Consider the following 21,614-nt stretch of genomic DNA (forward strand, 5'->3'; position numbering starts at 1 on the left):
AAATTTTATAAAAATAAGACATATAAAATTTTTTATTATTTTTTAAAAATTTATTTATCTAAGTAAAAAATAAAAATAATAATCTAACTAAAATAAAAATTTATACTCTTACTTTTATAAAATTTAGAGACTTCAATATAATAAAATCTTTTAAAAAAACATCTAATACAAAATTATTTAAAGGCCTATTTAAATATATACTCGAAATTATGTAATAAGAATTTATCTTGGCTTGTAAGGACATATGTAACTATGTAAGTAAGACAATAACGCAATCAAACCTCGTGCTGTGGCAGAAAAAAAGTGCATCCAAGATGTCAAAAAACAAAAAGACATGACCAAAGGGACAAAAATGAACAGAAGGACCATAATTGACTTAATATTTTTATTTTCTTTCTTTTCTCTAATTTTCTTGTATCAATTAAAATTTTCCCTTCAATACCATATAGCAAGCAGCATAGAAAAAGGAATAAGAAAAAGATGAATAAGAATAAGCAATTCCCTAGTTTTCACGCCAACACTATATTCAAACAGATTCTCTTTTCTCTTATTGCACATAACATTGCGGGCCATGATATCTTAGACTTCAGATTTCAGTCTCCAGAGAACAGAACCAAAGGTGGCAGGAAAAAGCACAAGTGGTCACATATAGTTGTCACTACTCATAATAAATAAATAAAATAAAATACTATCTCATATACTTAAATATACGAGTTTAAGTCCAAATTTTGTTCAAGGCATAAGAATTGTATTTTTGTATTTTTGATAAATGATTTTTAAAGTTGTTTTTATAGAGATCGGTACTTGAAAAATGGAGACACTCAGACATATATGACTTAGAAAATTTGTACTTTTGTCCATGTTTCTATTGTATACAATTTTATGGATGGATAAAAAATTAGACAAACTTTATCATAATATAGATGTTGTCTATTTCTTTATCGTATTTTACAAATACATTTTCATTCTTCCATATTCTCTCTATTTTTATTAAGAAACGATTGTCACCCGAAACCTAAATAAAATAATTAATACCAAAGTAAACTAAGGAATGTCTTGATCGTACTTAGAGTAACCCCTGTTAATTAAAACTAACTTAGCTTTTTAAATAAATAATAAACTTGTTATAAAAAAAGAAAGCAAAAAACACAAGTGGGACCAAAAACACAACCTCAAAAGCAACGCTGATTAGAAGAGTACCCATATCCTCAGGTTCAATACAATTTAATACATGTCTAGTACCCACCATTATGGTGCATTGTATCTTTTAACGAAGAATGAATATAATTTTCTAAAAAATCATAAAATAAAAAATTATTTGCAATGGACATATTTTCTATAAATTAAGTGAAATTTTGTCCTTTGCACAATTTTATTCTTAAAAAAATAGAGTGATAAATAAGTTTTTGAAAATTTATATTTGGAACAAATTAGATCTTTAAAAAAATATTAATAATTTTTTTTATGGCATCAAATTAAACGTAGACAAGTTAAAAGTTAAAATTTTCTACTCTAATTATAAGGACTAATCTGGAACTAATACGTATATATCTACTATGGCAGATGATTTTATTGGTATTTTTTTAAAGATTAATATGTTTGAAATATAAGCCAATGAGTTAGAATTCAAATGACATAATTTTTCCATACTTATTTAAGAGGTCACGGATTCGAGTCTTTCTATCTTTGGTAAAAAAAAATTTGTTTAAAATATAAATTCTTAGAAATACTTTACGGTTAAAAAAAAAATCGCTCACACATCCCTTTTCATTCTATATTACCCTCTAAACAGTTTCATTTCATTCTTGTCTCCCTCTTGAGTCTTCATGGCTCCACTACTTTATCTTTTGACCAAACCCACAACCCCTTTTTCTCCCTTCTTGAACCCTGAGAACAACAATTTCTCATCAATTATTTCTCACCCTCCCCAAATCAAATTCTTTACCCTGTTCATTTTTCACACCTCATTGTTCCCACTCCAAAGTCCAATTTTCCATTTGCCTCAGTTAAATTGGTAGGCCTTACTTCCAAAACAACTAGTGTTCATAAAAATGTTTTATTCCTCAAATATTGTTGGCCCATTTGTCATGTGTGCATGTCTCATGCACGTATATTATTATTTTATGTAAGTGAGTTTATTTCAGATGCCCTTTAAGTTCTTGCATGTTCTCAAGGTCATGTATGTTTGAGTAATCAAGTCTCTTGAAATATCTCTATCTATCTCTTTAAATGTTCTTCAAACATCACTCTCTTTAGCCTTTTAAACTTTGTTATTACTATATAACAATTAGTTTCTATTATTACTAGCTAGTATCTACCTTGTTTCCTTAAATTTGTTTATAAGTATATATACCTTCAAATTTATCAACATATCCTAATCCTTGGTATCTATATTATTCCTTCTCTGCCTCTCCTCTGTTTTCCTCTGTTTTAGAAACAGGGGATTTGGAACATTTGGAGATTTTTAGAAGTTTCAAGTTTCATATTTTTCCTCAAATGTTAAGGAAAAGCAAAAGGGTGTGCTTTAGTCCTGATTCAAGTGACAAAACAACCATATTTCTCAAGCATGGTACTTGTGTCGGCTACGACGGCAGTGGCGGCGGTGGATGTGGCGGCAGAGTGTTGGGAAGCAAGAAAAGGATGATTGGATGTTGGAATTTCGGATTGCTCAAGGAATCATCATCACCTGTTAAATTTCTAGTCAAGCTTGGATCAAAAGTAGCAAATGCTATTGGAATTGCCTCCATGAGAAGGAGATCCTCAAGGAAAGTTTCTTCATCGGCTTTGGCACGATCGCAGTCGCTGGCAGGCCCCATCGACTCACATCGCGCCAAAGCCGTCGAAGATTGCATTGAGTTTTTGCACTCTTCTTCCTCTAGGGAGAGACCAAGTTCAGTTTCAGAAATTTCTGGTTAGGGAATTTTTAGTTTTTAGTTTTTGGTGATTGTTAATTGCAAGATATGTATATTTAGAGAAAGTGAATTGTTACATAGCCAGAATAGTTTTGGCATGATCTTTGAATGGTTGATAGCATTACCACATTGTTATGACAAATTGTTCTGGCTAGTTGTCTAGCATTAGTTCTTTTTATTTTTTATTTTTTATTTTTGGATTGACATGTTCATTCGTATTAGGAAAAAGTGTTTAATCCTTGTGAACTATGCCACTATGGTAGTGGAGTTTGTGTAGAGTTTCCAACAGTGAACATTGGCTCCATCATGTTACTTTGTTAATGAAGTTTGAGTAACTCATAAGAACATTGGCTTCAACCCTCAAGTCATATTTTGGTGCCTAGTTTAGTTTGAATTGTAGGCTCTAATTTCTAACTATTCATTCATTGTTGCTAACAGTTTTCTGCTTTCAAACCAAAAAGAAATTGGCTATTATTGTGGGAGTTTGATCAATGCCCCACTTTTATTTTTTATTTTTATCAATAGTATTGTTTATGGAAATAAATTTATCCTTATCCCTTCAAATGACTTAGGTTTTACATCATCTTCCTGAATTATGCATCAATTTATGGAACAAACGCGTATGCTTATATCATCCATTAATTACAAAAGGGACAAAACAAAAATAAGAAGCCATTTGTCAAAGGTCCAAGTTCATTTTAGTATAATATTCTCATTTTATTTATTTATTTATTTTGGTTCGAAGAAGCAACAAACAACTGATTAGCACAATGAAAAAAGACGGCTACTAGAAAAAGCAAAGAAATGCTTAATTAATTTGGAGATACTTATAATTTTACTCAATTTTTAATTGAGCTCAAAATTCTTTTAGTGAAGTCTCCGAAATTTTTGAAAAGAAAATTTTAAGTCTTTATTTTCATGTATTTTTGTAAAATGCTAAATCAGATTAAACATTGGGTTAAAAATGAGTTTGGTCTCTAAAATTTAATTCAAAAATTGTATTCGTCTCCAACCTTTTTTATATTTAAATGCATTCTTAAAATTCAACTTAGTTTTAAAATCGTCTTTCAAACAATTATATTCTCAGTGTTATCATCTCCATCCCACCTTTAGAAGAGAGAGAAGCAGGGCAGAGAGAGAAGCAAAAACTTAGAGAAGGAGAGAAGAAAGCCTCGTCCTCGCCCTCGCCCTCGCCCTCGCCCTCGCCTTCGTTGCGCCTTGCCTCGCCCTCGCCCTCGCTCTCGCCCTCGCCCTCGCCCTCGACGCGACGTGCCTGACCCTCGCCCTTGCCTCGTATTCCTCGTCGTCGTCGAGGAGGTGGTGGTGGTAGTTGTGTTCCTCGCATTTCCAGCATTACCGCTGCGCCTCCCTTCTCCTTCCCTGTCCTCCGTCATTCAGACTCTTGTAGAATATGGGTGAGCTAACAGAGAAACCATAATTTCTTAATTTCTTTCTCTCCCTTTTCCTTCATCACAAACCCTAATTTTTGAACATGGATTGTTGTTGCTTTTCTTGATTCTTTAATTTTGGTGAAAAATTGAAAAAAAAAAACAAGATGTTGTTCTTATTAATGACTTAATGTCTAATTTTTTTATTAACGTTTGTTTTGACAATGATGATGATGATTTTTTTTGTTTCTTGTTAATGATGATAATTTTGGTGATGAATTGTTATTTTGATTTTGATTTATTTAAGATTGTTGTTGAAGGTTGAGTTTTCTTGTTAGATTCATGAATAGATGATGATGGCGTGGTAATGGGAGATGGTGATGAGGTGGTAGTAAGTGGGGTTGTGGTAGTGTAGAGAAGAGAGAGAGGGTATTTTTGCTATTTAAAAAATTAATCTGTCCCAAAGGACGATTTTAAAACTACTATGAATCTTAAGAACAATTTTTTATAGAAAAAATGATTGGAGATAAAAAAAATTTCGGCTTAAATTATAGAGACCAAAATCATACTTAACCCTTAAACATTCTATGAATATTATTTAACCAACCATTCTATAACACATAATGTTAGAGATGCTTTTAAAGGATTTTTTATTTGAATTATTTAAATATTTTATTTACTAAAATGTATAATGTGTAGAAGATTGTGATTTTACACTTATATTATACATCTTGGATATACAGGATATAAAATAACTAATAAAAATATGAGCAAAGCATAGTATTAAATCAAATGGTAGGAGAAATTACAAAATTCTATCAAAGTCCAAAACGTAATTTCTCCTACCGTTTGATTTAATATTGTGCTTTACCCTTTACTTTATATATTCGAGATGTATAATGGTAATATAAAAATGTAAAACACTTAATAATATGCATATTAATAAATAAATTATTTATTTTATTTATAAATAAAAAAATCCTATTTTTAAAAGTACTTAAAATGATATTTTTAAAGTTAGTTTATATTATTAAAATTAAAAATTCTAATATAATTTTATATATTAATAACTTTATGTACTTTTTATTATATTTAGGTTTATTAAATTTTAAAAATAATTTTACCAAATATAATTGTTATCGTTTATACTTATTAAATTCATTGTTATTTTAATTTATTAAATATAATTTTAAAAAAATTATCTTTCAAAAGTTACTTTTTAATAAGCTATTTTAGAAAGTAAATAACTTTATCATGAGTATAAGAATTTTATCTTATTATGATTATATTTTTTGTTGAAATTTAATAACTTTTTTCAATAATTGTTTCATTCTTTCAAACGTTGAAACATTATTCAATTATCAGAAAATAAAAAGTAATCAATGAAACGAGTGGTCCAAGATAAGAATATCAACAAACTATTGATTAAACTAAGATAAGAGATACTAATACTAAAAAAACATCGTAGAAAATTTTAAAATTGAAGCATATGATCTTAGCTAAATTTTGAAATTTTAGGAGTTTAATAGTCTGTGCCATGTAATCTTTTTATACTAAAGAATGATTTATTATAACAGTGAAATAAAGTTATTCATATAAAAGATTAAAGTAACGTTTTTATTTGAAATGTTTGAGATAAGTCTTATTTATATCCTAACGTTTAAATCATTTTATTTGTATTTTTAATGTGTATAAAAATGATTTAATTTTATTCTGTCGACAATTATACTAACATATCATATTGTATTTTTAATTATTCTCATTTGGATGTATTCATTTTCAATTAGGTCTTATGTAGATGTATTCAATTTTAATATTGTACCCATTATTTGTGTTCATGTTCAAATTATGTCCATAAAAATGTGAATTATATAAATATTACAGGGATTAGTTTTAACTTTTGATAAACTATTATCTGGGTGGATCATCGGTTTTGTCCTAGACATTTATATTCTAACATCAAGAAGAGATTTTTAGAATTCCAACTAAAGTTTATGATGTGTAATTGACAGTAGGATATCATTGAATTACTTTTACAAATATTAGGAATATAAATAGAACGATTTAAACGTTAGGAATATAAATAGAATTTACCCTAAACGTTGATGACAAAAATGATACATTACTCTCATATAAAATAAGAATAGTTATATTATAAAAATTATATATGAAAGTTAAATAAGTAATCAAACTAATTTACATATGATATCAATTTAAGTTTGTTAAATTGAATATCAAACCATAAAGTAAATAAACCAAGACAACTTTAAAACTTTTATCTTTGTCACTCTTAGCACCATTGGGAATAAAAAGGAACTTGATTTAAAAAAAAAAGCATTAATTCGATTAGAACAATGTTAGAGCAATTGAGTAATGAAGACTATATAAAACATAACAATCTAATTACTGAAAATAAATATAATGTATCTACAGAGTTGAGCATGACTAGTTATATATGAAGTATAAAGATAATTTTAAAAATATTTAAAATGAATATAAACTAAAAAATATAGTGAAAAGAGTAACTGTATGGAATGTTTAAGATGGAAGTAAAAGAAACTTAGAGAAAAAAATTGAAGTAGAAAAGGTAAAGAAAAAAAAATCACAAGTAAAACACTATATTATATATTTATATCCAAGTTGGTGAAAAGCATAAATGACAAAATAGAATAAAAAGTCTCATAAGTATAATCGATGATAAATTTTTAATGTTGGCTATTAGAATTACCTTAAAAAATAAAATATGATGATAAAATTTAAATATGAATGCATTTTATTTAGGGTAAAACACACCATTAAACTAAATGGAGCTCAAAATTATACAATTCATCCAAATGAGAAAATGTGACATGGATCTCTGATTAGCACGTTTTTATATAAATCGAATGAGTCTCATTCGATTTGCCAACTCTCATACTAATTTGAATTAGGATAGCTCGAATTACTATGAAAAAATGCAAATCGAAGCTAACTAACTCGATTTATGCATGCATGAAATCTAGCCTGATAAATCGAATCACATTGATTCAAATTATACATGCGCATGACACCTACTAATTTGAATCACACTAATTCGAATTACCCATAGTTTTGTGCACCTAGTAATTCGAAACAACCTGTTTTGATTTACCCATAGTTCTACCAATTCGAATTGCTTTGATTCGAATTACTACCAAGGAGCGTCTATGGTAATTCGAATCTGACTCATTCGAATTACTAATGGTTTCCCTATAAACAGAATTCGAATTGAGCTCATTCAAACTACAATTCGAAAATCCTGTCCCACCAAATCCCAGAGAAACCTCTTCCCTAAAACTCTAACAAAGACTTCAACATTCGGATATTCTGTTGATGGGGATAATCCGAACCATCTTTATCGTTTGGACGGAGCTGCCCATATAGCTGGTGTCATCAATGAAGAGGTTGTTTATGCAGCCCCACCGATGTATCACCAGCATGAGACAGCAGTAGGGTATGCACCTAGACGAGAGGATCGTTCTGTACTTGTAGATGGCCGGTTTATACCATCTTGCGAGGCTGAATAGACTTGGTTTAGGTTGGATGAGCTGTTGGTTAGTGCATTCGTGGAGCAATGGCGTCCGAAGACGCACATATTTCCTATGCCATTCGGAGAGTGCACGATTACACTGCGGGACGTGGCGTACCAGTTAGGGCTGCCAATCGATGGACATTACGTCAGTGGATGCCTGACAGAGTTTGAGCGATACATCGAGGGTGGTCGCCCAGCTTAGGTGTGGTTTGAGGAGTTTTTGGATGTTTTGCCTCATGCAAACTGCATCGACAAGTTCACGATAAGACGCAGTTGGATGCAGGACACATTCGAAGAGCTTCCTGATGGTGCTGACAACGCCACTGTTAGGAGGTATGCCCGGGCCTATATTATGATACTTTTGGGGACTCAGCTATTTGGCGACAAGTCCGGTACTCGCCTTCACATTCAGTGGCTACCATATGTAGCCAGGCTTGAGGACATGGGTGGGTACAGTTAGGGATCAGCTGATCTCTCATGGTTATACCGGTGCATGTGCCGCGTGGTGAATAGAAACTTTGTGAAGTTAGTCGGTCCATTACAGCTGCTTTAGTCATGGATCTTCTGGAAGTTTCCTGGTTTCAGGCCCACTAGATATGATACGTTCGGCTACCCTTTGGCCTCGAGGTAGTGTTCTATTCATATGCTATGTTTGTCACAATTATTTGGTGTTAGTTTCATTTAGTGATAACCTGTGTTTGGGTTGCAGGTGGTCAGGTCACAACCCGACCGCGAGCGAGAAAGGATCTTGAGTTGCTCATTGGAGGCTCAGGATAGATCTCCTACAGGCTGGGGATGTGAGTATTTCAAAAACTGTAAATAGTTAATATCGATTTCAGGTTGGCAACACTGTACATTTAATGAGCATTTCATAACTATTTCTATTCACAGTTCACTTGGATGCCGTATAGCTCTCATGATGTAGTTCAAGTGGTGCATATAGAGATATTGGAGCCTCAGCATACGGCATTGTGGAAGTCCGTGACAGTGTTGATATATTTTTCTATCATAGAGTGGCACCCGGTAGATCGAGTACTACCGCAGTTTGGTGGAGTACAGCCTCGATCACGGACCGCACTCGTTATCGATTTCTTGATGTCGAAGGATGGCAGAGGTGGTGATCGGTGGTTCTCACACAGCTAGCAGTTTTGGCACCTCCATTAGGACAACCGGGCAGATGTCATTTGATTTGATGTTGTTCCAAATCCAGGCCTGTCGCATGAGTTTTTGGATTGGTGGAGCTAGCATGGTAGGTGATTTTAGTCACCTGAGCTCTTTCTCAATGACCCCAGGGCAGTTCCTATTCCGGTCGAGGCGACCCAGCGAGGTCCAGGACGAGTTCCTGACATGGATCGGGTGGATGATGTTCCAGATAGGCGTTGAGTTAAGCAGAGAGCTCGTGTTGGGAGATGTAGGAGCCAGCGTGAGTGGCGGTGGCTCGACAATGTGATAGCAGGAGATGAGGGCAGAGGTCGAGGTCGTGGACGAGGTAGGGGTCATGCTGGACAGGCAGGGAGAAGTGGTCGTCGAGTTAGAGCTAGAGATAGAGGGAGAGGCAGACATGATGATTACGGTAGTGACGATGATGGTGATGGCGGGGATGATGGTGGGCATCATGGTGGAGATGGGGGTGGGATGTGGGTGGACTTGGAGGAGGTCAACATGGTGGCTGTGATAGAGGATCACATGGTGGAGACTGGTATGGTTCTGGTGTGGGTGATGATACTGGCGAGGGTGGCAGTGGAGATGGCAAAGCGGGATTTGGTGATTACTTTGTCGGTGTTTCTAGTGATGACCAGGATGTACATGAGAGCTAGACATGGATTAGCTCAAGTCAGCTTCTATCGGACCTGCTCACCAATGAGGGTCTTGATGCGGAGTTCGGAGGATCACACTTTTTAGAGGAGATTAGTGTCATCATGCAGGAGGATGAGGCAGCACGCCAGAGGTCACATGCCACCGGACCCCAAGTACACCTAGATGTGGACCTGAACGAGCCTCTGTCAGGGACGCTGCATGAGCATTTTGCTTTAGGTGGCATTCCTCCTTCGGCATACAAAGTTTTCCCACAGACTATGGCAGGACCGTCTAGGCCACCCCCACAAACTGCACAGGAGGCGGAGGCAGCCAGAGATGGAGATGAGGATGAGGTGCCGCTCGCCCAGAGACGCCAGAGGATCCGGCGCCCTCAATGCTGCTTCACAGGGTCGCATTTGTTCAGATGAGTCATGGTTATTCGTGTTTAGTGTATGAGTTATGATTTGTAGTTCCTTTGACTTTGCATTACTTAGTATTGTCTGTGTGTTGTATTTTATTCGTGTTTAGTGTATAAGTTGTAGGTCGTATGCCGCATTCACCAGAAGCCTACGTGCATCCTTACCCTTAAAAGTCAGGGCAAAATTTGTGGCCACATGTCAAATGCAGAATGCACAGTATGCAGCAAGTGGTAGCCAACCTCTGTCGAAAACCTCAAGTGCGGCCTTGATACCGTTGTGCCGATCCGATATCACTAGAATACCCGGCTACGGAGTGACGTGCTGGCGGAGGTAGGATAGAAAAAATGACCACGGTTCAGCATTCTCACCCTCCACAAGCGCAAATGCAACAGACAGGATGTTGGAGTTCTTGTTCTGAGCAATCGCAACGAGCAATGTACCCCCGTATTTGCCATACTAGTGGGTCCCGTCAATACTAACCAACGGATTGCAATGTCGGAAGGCCTCAATACATCATGGGAATGTTCAAAAAAAGCCGGTGAAAATAGGCATTCGACTGCTCCATTTGCCTACCCACTCGCACAAGACTCGTCCTCAATACCACAACACTACCCGGCATTGTTATCTACACACTTAGTACCCATCACGATAACTCATTGTATGACTCATCACAATCTCTGTAAATCTGTGCCACAGCATTCTGTTTAGCTAACCAAACCCTCCTGTAAGTGGGTCTAAAACCGAAATGTGCCTCTGTCGCATTCAGCAATATCTTGATACACACGGCAGCATCAGCTCTAACCATTGGCAGTATGAATGCCGAGATCACATGATAATCAAGACTCCTATGATCACTTGATATCGACGTAGCCAGACAAGTATGAGGTCCATTGTACCGGTTTACCTCCCAAATACCTCTACGCTGGCAGAAACTGATCCGAATCAATCATGTGCACCCGTTGCCAAATTCTTTACACTTTTCATAGTACTTGCGATAATTGGACTCTACCACTTTGTACTGAATCCTGCGTCAGATGCTATAGGTCTTCACGTTTAACACGGCCTCCTCTTTATCCTGAAACTGCTGACCAACGTGAAACTCCGCTAGTCCTCCGGTACCATGTGTATCTCTGACACCAAATCCAACAAGTTCGCCAGGAATCCCCTGTTATCTCATGGCATCCAAGTCCAAATTTAAAAAGTGCAGGGGGTACTGCTTAGTCTCCGAGCTAGACGCTCCGCCACCCCCAGCTGGATTACTCCCTGCTATGTCATCACCATTATCATCGGCAATGATGTCCGGATCCACATCATCATCATCCCGCAGTATATCATCTGTACCATTCGGTGTTCCACCCTGTAATGAAACCGGCGCCGTATCAGTAATACCTACTTCTCCTTCACCACTGCGGTTTAGATTAGCTGCAAAGGACGGGGAGGCAACTACCATTGCCTCAGGTGCAATCACAGGCACGGGTGAAGAGGCACCAACAGGCCTCGAACTAGAATAGGATGCCGTTGCTGGAGTTTGGGGATTTCGGTTTGAACCTCCTGAGCTGGAGACCACATCTACAAGCTTGGCCAACAGCTCAAGAGTCCTGACCTTTGGAAACTGCCGACGACAATGGAACAAAACTTCCAAATCCTCGTCACTCCCTATGACAAACGAATCGTATTTCATGTCATCTCGCAAAACTAAAATCGGAATTCGATAGAATAACTTCTCAATCCGTTTCACGCCTTGCAACTCCAGTTTTTGGATTATAGAATTCAGGAACTCAGTAAAACTCGTTGTAGGTTTCAGAAAAATACTAAGGAGATCCTTATCAGTAAACTTAATTCCAGAGCGTGTTTTTTCTTAATCGACCCTCTATAGTGCACCAACATTAAAAAACTATCCTCACTAGCCATTGTGTTTCACTCTCATAAGGAATTCACGTTCATATCATATTTATATACGTTGGTCTCATAGTAAATCGAATTTTCCTAGTTCGATTTATTACTTCATGGTAATTGGAATCAGCCCCATTCGAATTATATAATGACAACACAAGGAGTAAATCGAAACAGGTTGTTTCGAATTACTAGAGATGTGAATTGCATGCATAAATCGAATCAATGTGATTCGATTTACTAGGGTAGCATGCATGCATAAATTGAGTTAGTTAGCTTCGATTTGCATTTTTTCATAGTAATTCGAGTTATCTTGATTCAAATTAGTGTGAGAGTTGACAAATCGAATGAGACTCATTCGATTTGTATAAAAACGTTCTAATGGGAGATCCATGTAACGTTTTCTCATTTGAGTGAATTGTGTAATTTAGAATTCCATTTGATTTAATTTTGCGTTTTACCCTTTTATTTAATTAATTAAATTTGTTAATTTGTATTGACGTGCGTGCATACACACGAATATATAAAAGAATTTTAAAAATTAAGTAAATAGAAAATTAAATTTTTTTTAGGAGAATTAGAAATAAATTTCTTTGATTATTTTTATAATAAAAATGTTCTTTTTTCAAGAAAAAATGAATAAAAGAAAGCATCTTAGTCACTCTAAATAAATTTAGATAAAAAGTCATTTATAATATTTTAAGAAGAATATTCCGAGAGAATAATTTCTTACATGATTATGGAATTGCTCTAAAAAGAAAAACTAAAAAAAAAAAAAACAAAAAACAAAAAACAAAACAAAACAAAGCAAAAGATGAGTACTATAGTCTATAGTAATGTTAACTCCTAACGCACCTCACCTAAAACGTCTTCTTGATAACAAATTCATGGTACTAATTCCACTTCTAATTTCTAAACTAACCAATATTTGGTGATGATGATGATGATGATGGACTTCAATATTATAAGCCACAATAAAATTTTCAATGTGTTGTTGTGGGGCCATATTTGAACTTAACCACTCAAGATGCTTGCTAAAAATTCTTGTTATGATAGCATTGCTACCCTACATAGCTCATAGACAGAAGAAGAAGCATTCTCGTCTATCTATCTAGTGGGCCTATTCTATTCCCTCCAACATTTAAATAATTAAAAAAAAAAGAAAAAACCCACTGCCAGCCATATCCTTAAAATCAGTGATTGTCCCCTAAGTGACACCCACTTTACAACATTTCTTAAACCAAAATGAGTGATGCACCCCAAATTGCCTATTGCTCAAGGAACCCAGTAGTGCAAGTCATAATCTTCACTATAGTACAAAATAAACTCTGTTGAATGCAAAATTTATTCACATACTTTGTAATTATTAGGATAATGTTAGGGTGGAGAGTGAAATCGGTTAAAAAGTAAAAATTATGTTTTATAATAGAAAAATATTAAAAAATAAAAATATCATATACAATGTACATTTTTTTAAAAAAAAATTTAATTATAATTTTAGTTTTAATCCAATTTTACTTTTTACTAAAGAAATTTGTTAATTATTATTGCCATAAACACCCAACCTTCCTTTCAAAAACCTTTACCTTACCAACGATCTACGGCATTAATAAGGTCAAGTACAGTGATTCCAAACTTCAATTAGAAAGAAGAGAAAAGAGCACAAAAGCTGAGTGCTAGAAACTCTCACCTAATAGTGTCTGGAAAAGATAAATATTCTTTTTCAGTAAAATTTATTCCAAAATTCGAATCTGCAAGGAACTATTTGGTTTAGGTTTTTATTTTCTATTTTTGTATTTTTAATATTCCCCATTTTAGGACTTTGTTAAAAGAAATAATGAAAACATACACAAGATTTTACTTTTGGGATATGTTTGATTAGAGAATAAAAATAGGATGAAAAAAGTTCACCTTATTTTTATTACACAACCAAATGTCATTATTTTACCTTCTCCTTCACAAATTTTTTAAAAGAGAAAACATGAAAAATAAAAGTTAAAAACAAAAAAACTATAGGATTATTTCAAGCCAAAACTTAGAATGTATTTAGTTTGCATTTTTCATTTTCAGTCTTTTTTTTTAATTTATGAAAGAAAAAAAAGTAAAAAAACAAAAGATAAAAATAAAAAATACAAATTTATTTTTTCATAAAATTTTAAAAACTGAAAATACTGAAAAGACAAAAATAAAAATGCAAACCGCACACCCTAAAGTTTTGTCAAGACTCAACCTCCAAAGAGAACAAAATGAATATTCCCCCAAATATTGTCACCTTTTATTTTTATTTGGGTATATACTATTGACACTATTTTATCTTTGTCTCTGTCATGTTTCTATTGAAAGAACTTCACCAAAGCAACAACATGAAAACGTCATCCACTATTATGAATAACCCTGGAATCTTAGCTGGGAAAAAGACTATTGGTTTTAAAAAATTGTGACAAAAAAGAGACTTAGCCAGGCAAGGCAATGATGGCACAAGCAGAACACAAACAAAAGCAATAAAGTTCACACGTACGCTAATAATTGTCATTCCACTAATCATACCAAATGGTAAGAAGAACCAAAAAGAAATTCAAAATGGCAACAATGATCAAGAATCCAATGTGAGATTTTCAAGTTCTCGGATTCCTCCTCCTTGACTAGTGCCCTTTTTCAACTCCAATGCTCTCTTGTAAGGAGGTGCAATTGGGGGCTGAACAGGATCAAGGCTCTGATAGGTTCCCCCAACAACTTTAGGTAGTGGATATGAGCGATCAGAATCATATCCACTAAGGTCACCACATGCTAGAAATGGTATATACACCTTGTTAGGGCCTTCCAACCACCCACTACAACAATCTGCAAAACCCCACACACATTAACAAAACATTGCATGATAAAACTCTAGACTAGGAACATGACATGATGAACAAGTAACTCAGCCTTATCCTACCAGATGGGATCGGCTAATGGATCAAATAGCATCAAAATGTTGAGTGTGGATCAAATGGAGGATAGACCAATGTGATCCAAGAAAACTTTGGAATACTTTATTAAGAAAGATTTTTAAGTATAAGGTGGACTCAACACAAATATGATCTATAACAATTCTCTGTGTGTCCCATTTACCTGACCCTACCTAGTGAAATAAAGTCTCCTTAAGGTGATTGGACATGTTGGTGTCATATATGAGTGTGTGATAGTTGAGCATATTAGGTTTTACATAGGAGTAAATTCAACGAAGAAACATTTTTATTTATAAGAATGTTCATAAGATTTAATATATGGACCTAAAATATACCTGTATCATCTACCCCTGAGGGACTTCCAACCTTCTCAAGAAGGCGATGAAGATCTTTTGGATTGAATCCTTCAGGAGGGGAATAGTTTTCACAAACTGCAAATGCCTCTGCAAATTTGAACACCAGGGATTAGCATTATTAAACACAACCCTCCACCAACCCAAAAAAAAGAGAGGAAAAAACAAAGAAATTTGAAAAGTTTAGGGTGTATGAGATTTAAATTTTTCCGAGCAACTTATAATTTATAAGCAAATACAAAGACAAAAGATTGTCTTATATATGTATTAAGAAGTTATTGGAAGGTGCAAATCAACCAGACTTAAATGAATATAACTTAGATATAACCCAATAAATGAATAAATACTTTAACACACTCCTTTACATGGAGCCGTTGGTTATTGAAGCATGGATATGGCATACACTCGTCCTACCTTGTGCTGAAATTGAACTTTTATTTAAAAGAATGGGGGAAAATAAAAACTGAAATTCAGACCACTTGGTTATAGTTAACTCTGGTATTATCTTATGAACTATGTCCTCAAAATTTTAAACTGTTGGGGAAAATAAAAGCCTTATCTTGCTATGGCATAGACTCCTCCTACTTTGTGTTAAATCTTAAACCCTAAACTCTAAACCATTGAATATAGACACATAAGTATTATTATATCTTAACACTAAGCCATGTCAAAACTTGTAAAGAGAATAAAAGCATGCATATCAAAAGATAACACAGTAAGAAAATGGGAAACAAGAAATTACCTATGCTGGAATTGCGACTGCTTTTTGGTTTTGCAAAAGTAACAACAGGGAAAAATAATTTTAGCTGCAAATAGAAAGGAGCAATATGTAATGATGACTCTAAGCTTATAATAAAAACTGGAATTTATGAAAAGCTGCTACGAAAAAACAAATGTGTAATAAATGTAGATCTGCAACAATAACAAATACAATGATGCACCTTTACCACATATCTTATTATGATGAACAATTCACATGCACAACTGTAGACACTAAAATTTTGAATACCCATGAGTAGGTTTCTAGTTCTAACTAGACAAAAAGCATGCTACCAGTGAACGAAGCAATATTACTTTCTTTTTTTATTAAAGAAAATCTTTTAAATTTACAAGTGCACTTATATTTCTCAAGAAAATGAATCAATAGCTTTCCTTTAATTTTTTAGAGTACTAAGTTGATTTTTATCATTCAGCTCACTTTCCCCTTTAGAATTCATCTCATCAGTCTTGTAGTACTTGGACGACTTCCATTCCTTTTGGCTTGAGTATCATTCAATGTGAAACATAGGTACCAAAGAAGAATGACTGGTAGAATATATACTAGCTTAGCAATTGCAAAGAATGCTTAAGTTCCAACTTCCTACAATCTTTACAATAAGGGCCTGAGGAGAAATTTTAAATACCTGACAATATAAAAGACTTGTATCTTTTCCTCTAAATATCTTTGCTATAAATTGCCCTCCTTCCTTAAGGACATGGGTAACAATTGTCAAACCCTGTAAGGAGTAACCTGGTTAGCATCAAGTAGCCAGGCAAATCCATTTGAGGCAAATATAATTACCGAACTAGTAGCCAATTAAGAAAATAAAGTGAATTAATTGAAAATGAGAACAAAATTATATATATATTTCACAAGAGATAACAAAAGAATGGCCAGTATCTTCATAACCCTCAAAATTTTTTTCCTCCTGAATTTCAAATTTGAATAGGACAAAAATGCAATGTGGTGCACCTTAGAGGACAAGCACGTATGAAAGAACAAAAGATGAGAAGGTTATAAGAACAAAAAAACTTATTGGAACAAAAAAACTTACTGCAAGTATGAGTTGGGACTGAACAAATTCGTCCATGTCATGAAGCCCAGTAACTGCAAAATCACTTACAATTAAATGTTTTCTACTTAAATAACATAAATGCTATGCTTCATAACTACGCAGTTAATTATCATATTTTGTTTACCATCCGGAGCACCATCACACACAACTAGGTCAGCCTTGCAGCCATCAAAATGTCTGATGACCTGAATAAAAAATGATAAAGAAAACAATTTTCAAACTTTAGTACAATAGGGAATTGAGATAAATTAACTGATGGAACATGCAGCCTGCAAGTTCCATTGTTCAAAAAAGAAATGAGAAAAGAAAAAAAAATGATAAAAAGGAGGATGAACTCTCGATCAAATTTCCTTATAAAAGAAACACAGCTTAGATAATAAGATAAGACAGATTAAGTATAATTTTCCAAATGCATATGTGAAACATTCTCATCCCAGCCCAACAAAATAAATATAGTACAGCATGACAGCAGTATTACTGTTTACCACTTCAGCAGTCCGTGCATTAGTTATATCACCCTGCACCTGGATAACACCTTCAATTGGAGCCATTGGCTGCAAATCAATAGCTACAATAAGAGGAAGATCTTCATCCCTGATATCAAAATGAGGAGAAATTTGACAACCAAGACAAAAAAGCCAGCTGATATGATTTACATCATGTTCAGAAACATAAAGCACACCACTTTCACGTTGAATATTCAAAAGCATTGATTTGATTATTTTATAAATTCGATAGAACATATGAGTGGGAAACAAAGCACTCTCAAAGAAAAGAAAACTTACTTTGCATCAGGTGCAAGTTTAACCGGGAGATACACTTTACGACTCAAAACCTGAACATAAGAATTGATTGTTATGAAGATGGACATATAGTGCAAGCTCTGTTATCCCTATTCTAGTACTTCTACTATTGATGATATATCTCCATGTCATGGACTGACCTCGGTTCCAGTCTCCAGTATCATGTTAAAAGTTAAAATAATTTCAGCAGAATAAACTAAAAACAAAAAGTTGTGTCTAGTAATGACATTGTTTAAAGTACTTTAAACTTAAAACCATGCAGTTGATTGGTCTTGTTGCTGCTGCTGCTGAAGCAAAAGATGCTTTTCAAAACATTTGTGGTTGTGCATAATATGAAATAATTTAAATGAATAATATTGGCTAACAATTCAAATACCAAAACAGTGATCATTTCCAGTCACTAGTACCTGACTCCAGCTACCTGGGGCAGCACATAAATCTACAACACGCTTCACTCCTGCCAGAATTTGAATTTGTTTCACATAATGTAATACATACATAGAAATAAGGAATCACAATGCCATATCAATCTGTAGTAGACTCGAGTACAAGACCAAATTTTAATTGAAAACATTTCATTATTTCTTAGACAAGAACAAGTAAGAAATCCATCTATCCCAAGAAGTCACATGAAAAAGGAGTGTAAGTAAGTCACTTGTCTATTGTTGACTTCAATTTCTATTTACTGGGCTAACACATAATGGGGTAATGACATTATCAAACTCATGAATACAGGACAGAGGGCAATACCATCCATACAAAAACATATTAATAAAACAACTTAAAAAGAAAACTGAAAGATTCACCTAGCTAGTTAACATTTTCCATGTCCCTTGAATAACCAATTAAAACACGCACCTTCAAAAATGTTGAACTCCTCATCTATCTGAAGGAGTTTAAAGGCACTTCGAGCACGCCAACCTTCTTCTTTTGCTTTCCGGTAATATATATCCTGCAAAAGCCAATTCAGCTAAACATATAAGGGAAGCCCAAAAACACAAACAGCAAATTCAGAAAGTGGGAACCAATCTCTACAATACCCTCTTATCCCTTGATGCTTTGCCCATAATTTATCTCTCACTTTCCAAACTGCTAATCCTGAAAAGCAAAAACAACAAATACCATAAAACACAGACACATAAAGGCATTTCATCAAACACCTTATTTGCATAACAAAAGGAAAACAACAACAACAAGAAGACACCATAACGAACTAGATTGTTTTTATGACCTTTAATTTTGATTGGGTTGCTTTTGCATGTTTTTGCTTTTTATCTTTAATATATATTTTTTTAAAAAGATTTATCCAAAACACCCCCATTATTTACAACAACAATAATAACAACAATGAGCTTTTAGAATTAAAATAAAGGTTTACCAGTTAGCTGCTCCGCTGCTGGCAATGAACAACCACGGGCTAGTGGCCAGCGGCAGGAACTGTCAACGATGACGGAAACGAGAGAACCAGATGTATCCGGTGTGACGGTGCGGTGATCGACGGCGAATCGTATTGGTGACTGGTGAGGCTGTGAGCTGCGAAACTGCGAATTGTGGTAGACCGATGGTGACGTATATGGCTGGATGGCTGGTGGTTGGTGGTGGCCGTCGGACGTGGCTGACCGGCCGAAGAACGGACGAGGCAGTGAAGCACGAAGAAGAAGAATGCCGGGGAGGCGGGGAGTGGAAGCTGTGTGTGCCGGTGCCCTAATCCTCCTAATTTTTTAATTCTGGTTCAACCGGACCGTGTCCACTGACTCGAGCCTTGGTTTTATCTTTACCCGGGTCTAGATTTTTTTTTTATATCGGATTTAGCCGGATCCAAATGAATTCGGACAAAATTTGACTCAAACCAATTGGGTATGGGCGGAACCTTTGAACTAATCTGGGGCATGAGCAACCCTAAACAGAATCAAGAAAGAGAGGCCTGACAAAAAATTATAAAAGAAAGAAGGATGTTTTTTTTTTTTATATGTCCAAGAGAACTTTGGGCTTTTGGCAATGGCGGTGGTGGAAGTGGAAATGGAAGATATGGCTCTCTAGTAGTGAATAATGATCAGCCAAACTAGTTTCTAATGACCAAATGAACCGGCTTTAAAAAAATAATAAACCAACCAAGTTGGGTTGGTCTAGTGGTTAGCTCACTAGTTCGCTTAAGCAAGTGTCGGAGGTTCGAATCCCGCCTTGTGCATGCAGCAACCCATTGGCCGGCGGCAAACCCTTAAATGGAGCTCAGTACCGCGGCGGATTAGTACTTGACCTATCGGGTTGGGGGATACCGTGGAAAACCAAAAAAAAAAATAATAATAATAATAAACCTACTTTGAAAATAACTAGTCTCATAAAAACTAATTTTTGTCGACATGTGACATATTTTTTAATAGAGAGTTTGTATTGTTCAAAAATAATAATATTAGAATCGAGTGTTGTGACGAGGACGGATAAGAATGGATGTCCATTAATGAGCAATTCAATTTTTCTATGTTGAGAGGAACAAGTTTTTATGTTGAAGAAAATTAATGAAATTTAAAAAGCAAGTTTTTATGTTGAAGAAAATTAAGGAAGTTTGAAAAGCAAGTTTTGTATGCCTATAAAAGCATGTACGGGCCAAAAGAAATATACACAAGCAATAATAACAAAATAGTTTCTTCTCTCTTTATACTTTCAAAATACCCTCTCTCTTTTATACGCTTTACTACATATATATATATATATATATATATATATATATATATATATATATATATATATATATATATATATATGAATTATTTCTATTATATTAAAATAGTAATTATAGTGAATATTACTACTAGAATTATCTAATTATACTTCTTTATTATATATATTATTTCTTCCTTATTTATTTATTTCACAACACGTTATCAGCACGAGACTCTGATCAAATTTTTAAAAGACTTAGATAACAAATTTTTATTATGTTGAAACTCTCTCATCTTGAATTCAATGCTCTTAATATATTTGAAAACAACTATTTATCATGAATACTAGATGCTGAAATCTATCTTGACTCAATGGATCTTGGAGATACCATTAAGGCTGAAAATAATACATCCCAAAAGAATAAAGTTAAAGCCATGATATTTCTTCGTCGTCATCTTGACAAAAGATTGAAAAATGAATATCTCACATTAAAAGATCCTGCAGATCTGTGAAAAGACCTTGAAAAAAGGTATAATCATCAAAAGACGGTGATACTTCCTCAATCCCGATATGAATGGACGCACTTGCGTCTATAGGATTGTAAATCCATAAATGAATCACATCACCTCACGAATAAAACTATGTGAAAAAAAGATATCTGATAATAATATGTTGGAGAAAATTTTTTCAACCTTCCATGCCTCGAATGTCCTCCTGCAGTAGCAGTATCGAGAAAAAGGATTTAAAAAATATTATGAGCCAATTTCTTGCCTTCTTGTTGCTGAACGTAACAATGAGTTACTCTTAAAAAATCATGAAGCGCCCCCAGCTAGCGCCGCCCCATTTCCTAAAGTAAATGCGGCAAATCATTACACCAGAAGAGGTAAATGGCAAGGTTTTAGTAACAAGAAAAATTATGGAAGGAAAAGAAATTATGTTCACAAGAAAGATCTCAGTAGAAGTGGGATAAAGAAAGAAACTTTGGGCGAAATAAATCAACAGAGGATAAGTGTTTCCGTTGTGGTGGAAAGGGTCATTGGTCGCGTACCTGTCAT

At 34.4% G+C, this 21,614-nt stretch overlaps 2 protein-coding genes across 2 annotated transcripts; one reads left to right on the forward strand and one right to left on the reverse strand.

Moving 5' to 3' along the window:
• The first annotated feature begins 2,219 nt into the window (after positions 1-2,219).
• On the forward strand, positions 2,220-3,264 carry LOC130962072 (uncharacterized). The gene has a single exon (XM_057888162.1). It carries the CDS (start codon positions 2,497-2,499, stop codon positions 2,914-2,916), a length of 420 nt encoding a protein of 139 aa, XP_057744145.1. The 5' UTR covers positions 2,220-2,496; the 3' UTR covers positions 2,917-3,264.
• An 11,148-nt stretch (positions 3,265-14,412) lies between these two features.
• On the reverse strand, positions 14,413-19,623 carry LOC130963692 (putative tRNA (cytidine(32)/guanosine(34)-2'-O)-methyltransferase). The gene is made up of 12 exons (XM_057889795.1): positions 19,277-19,623; positions 18,939-18,996; positions 18,757-18,850; positions 18,306-18,355; positions 17,881-17,930; positions 17,581-17,689; positions 17,220-17,280; positions 17,075-17,127; positions 16,664-16,756; positions 16,003-16,066; positions 15,243-15,350; positions 14,413-14,800 (listed from the first exon to the last, which is right to left on the reverse strand). The coding sequence occupies exons 2-12, from the start codon at positions 18,963-18,965 to the stop codon at positions 14,553-14,555; spliced, it is 957 nt and encodes a 318-aa protein (XP_057745778.1). The 5' UTR covers positions 18,966-18,996; positions 19,277-19,623; the 3' UTR covers positions 14,413-14,552.
• Positions 19,624-21,614: the final 1,991 nt, after the last annotated feature.

The sequence above is a fragment of the Arachis stenosperma genome, chromosome 2, assembly GCF_014773155.1.
Source record: "Arachis stenosperma cultivar V10309 chromosome 2, arast.V10309.gnm1.PFL2, whole genome shotgun sequence".
Taxonomy (NCBI): Eukaryota; Viridiplantae; Streptophyta; class Magnoliopsida; order Fabales; family Fabaceae; genus Arachis; species Arachis stenosperma.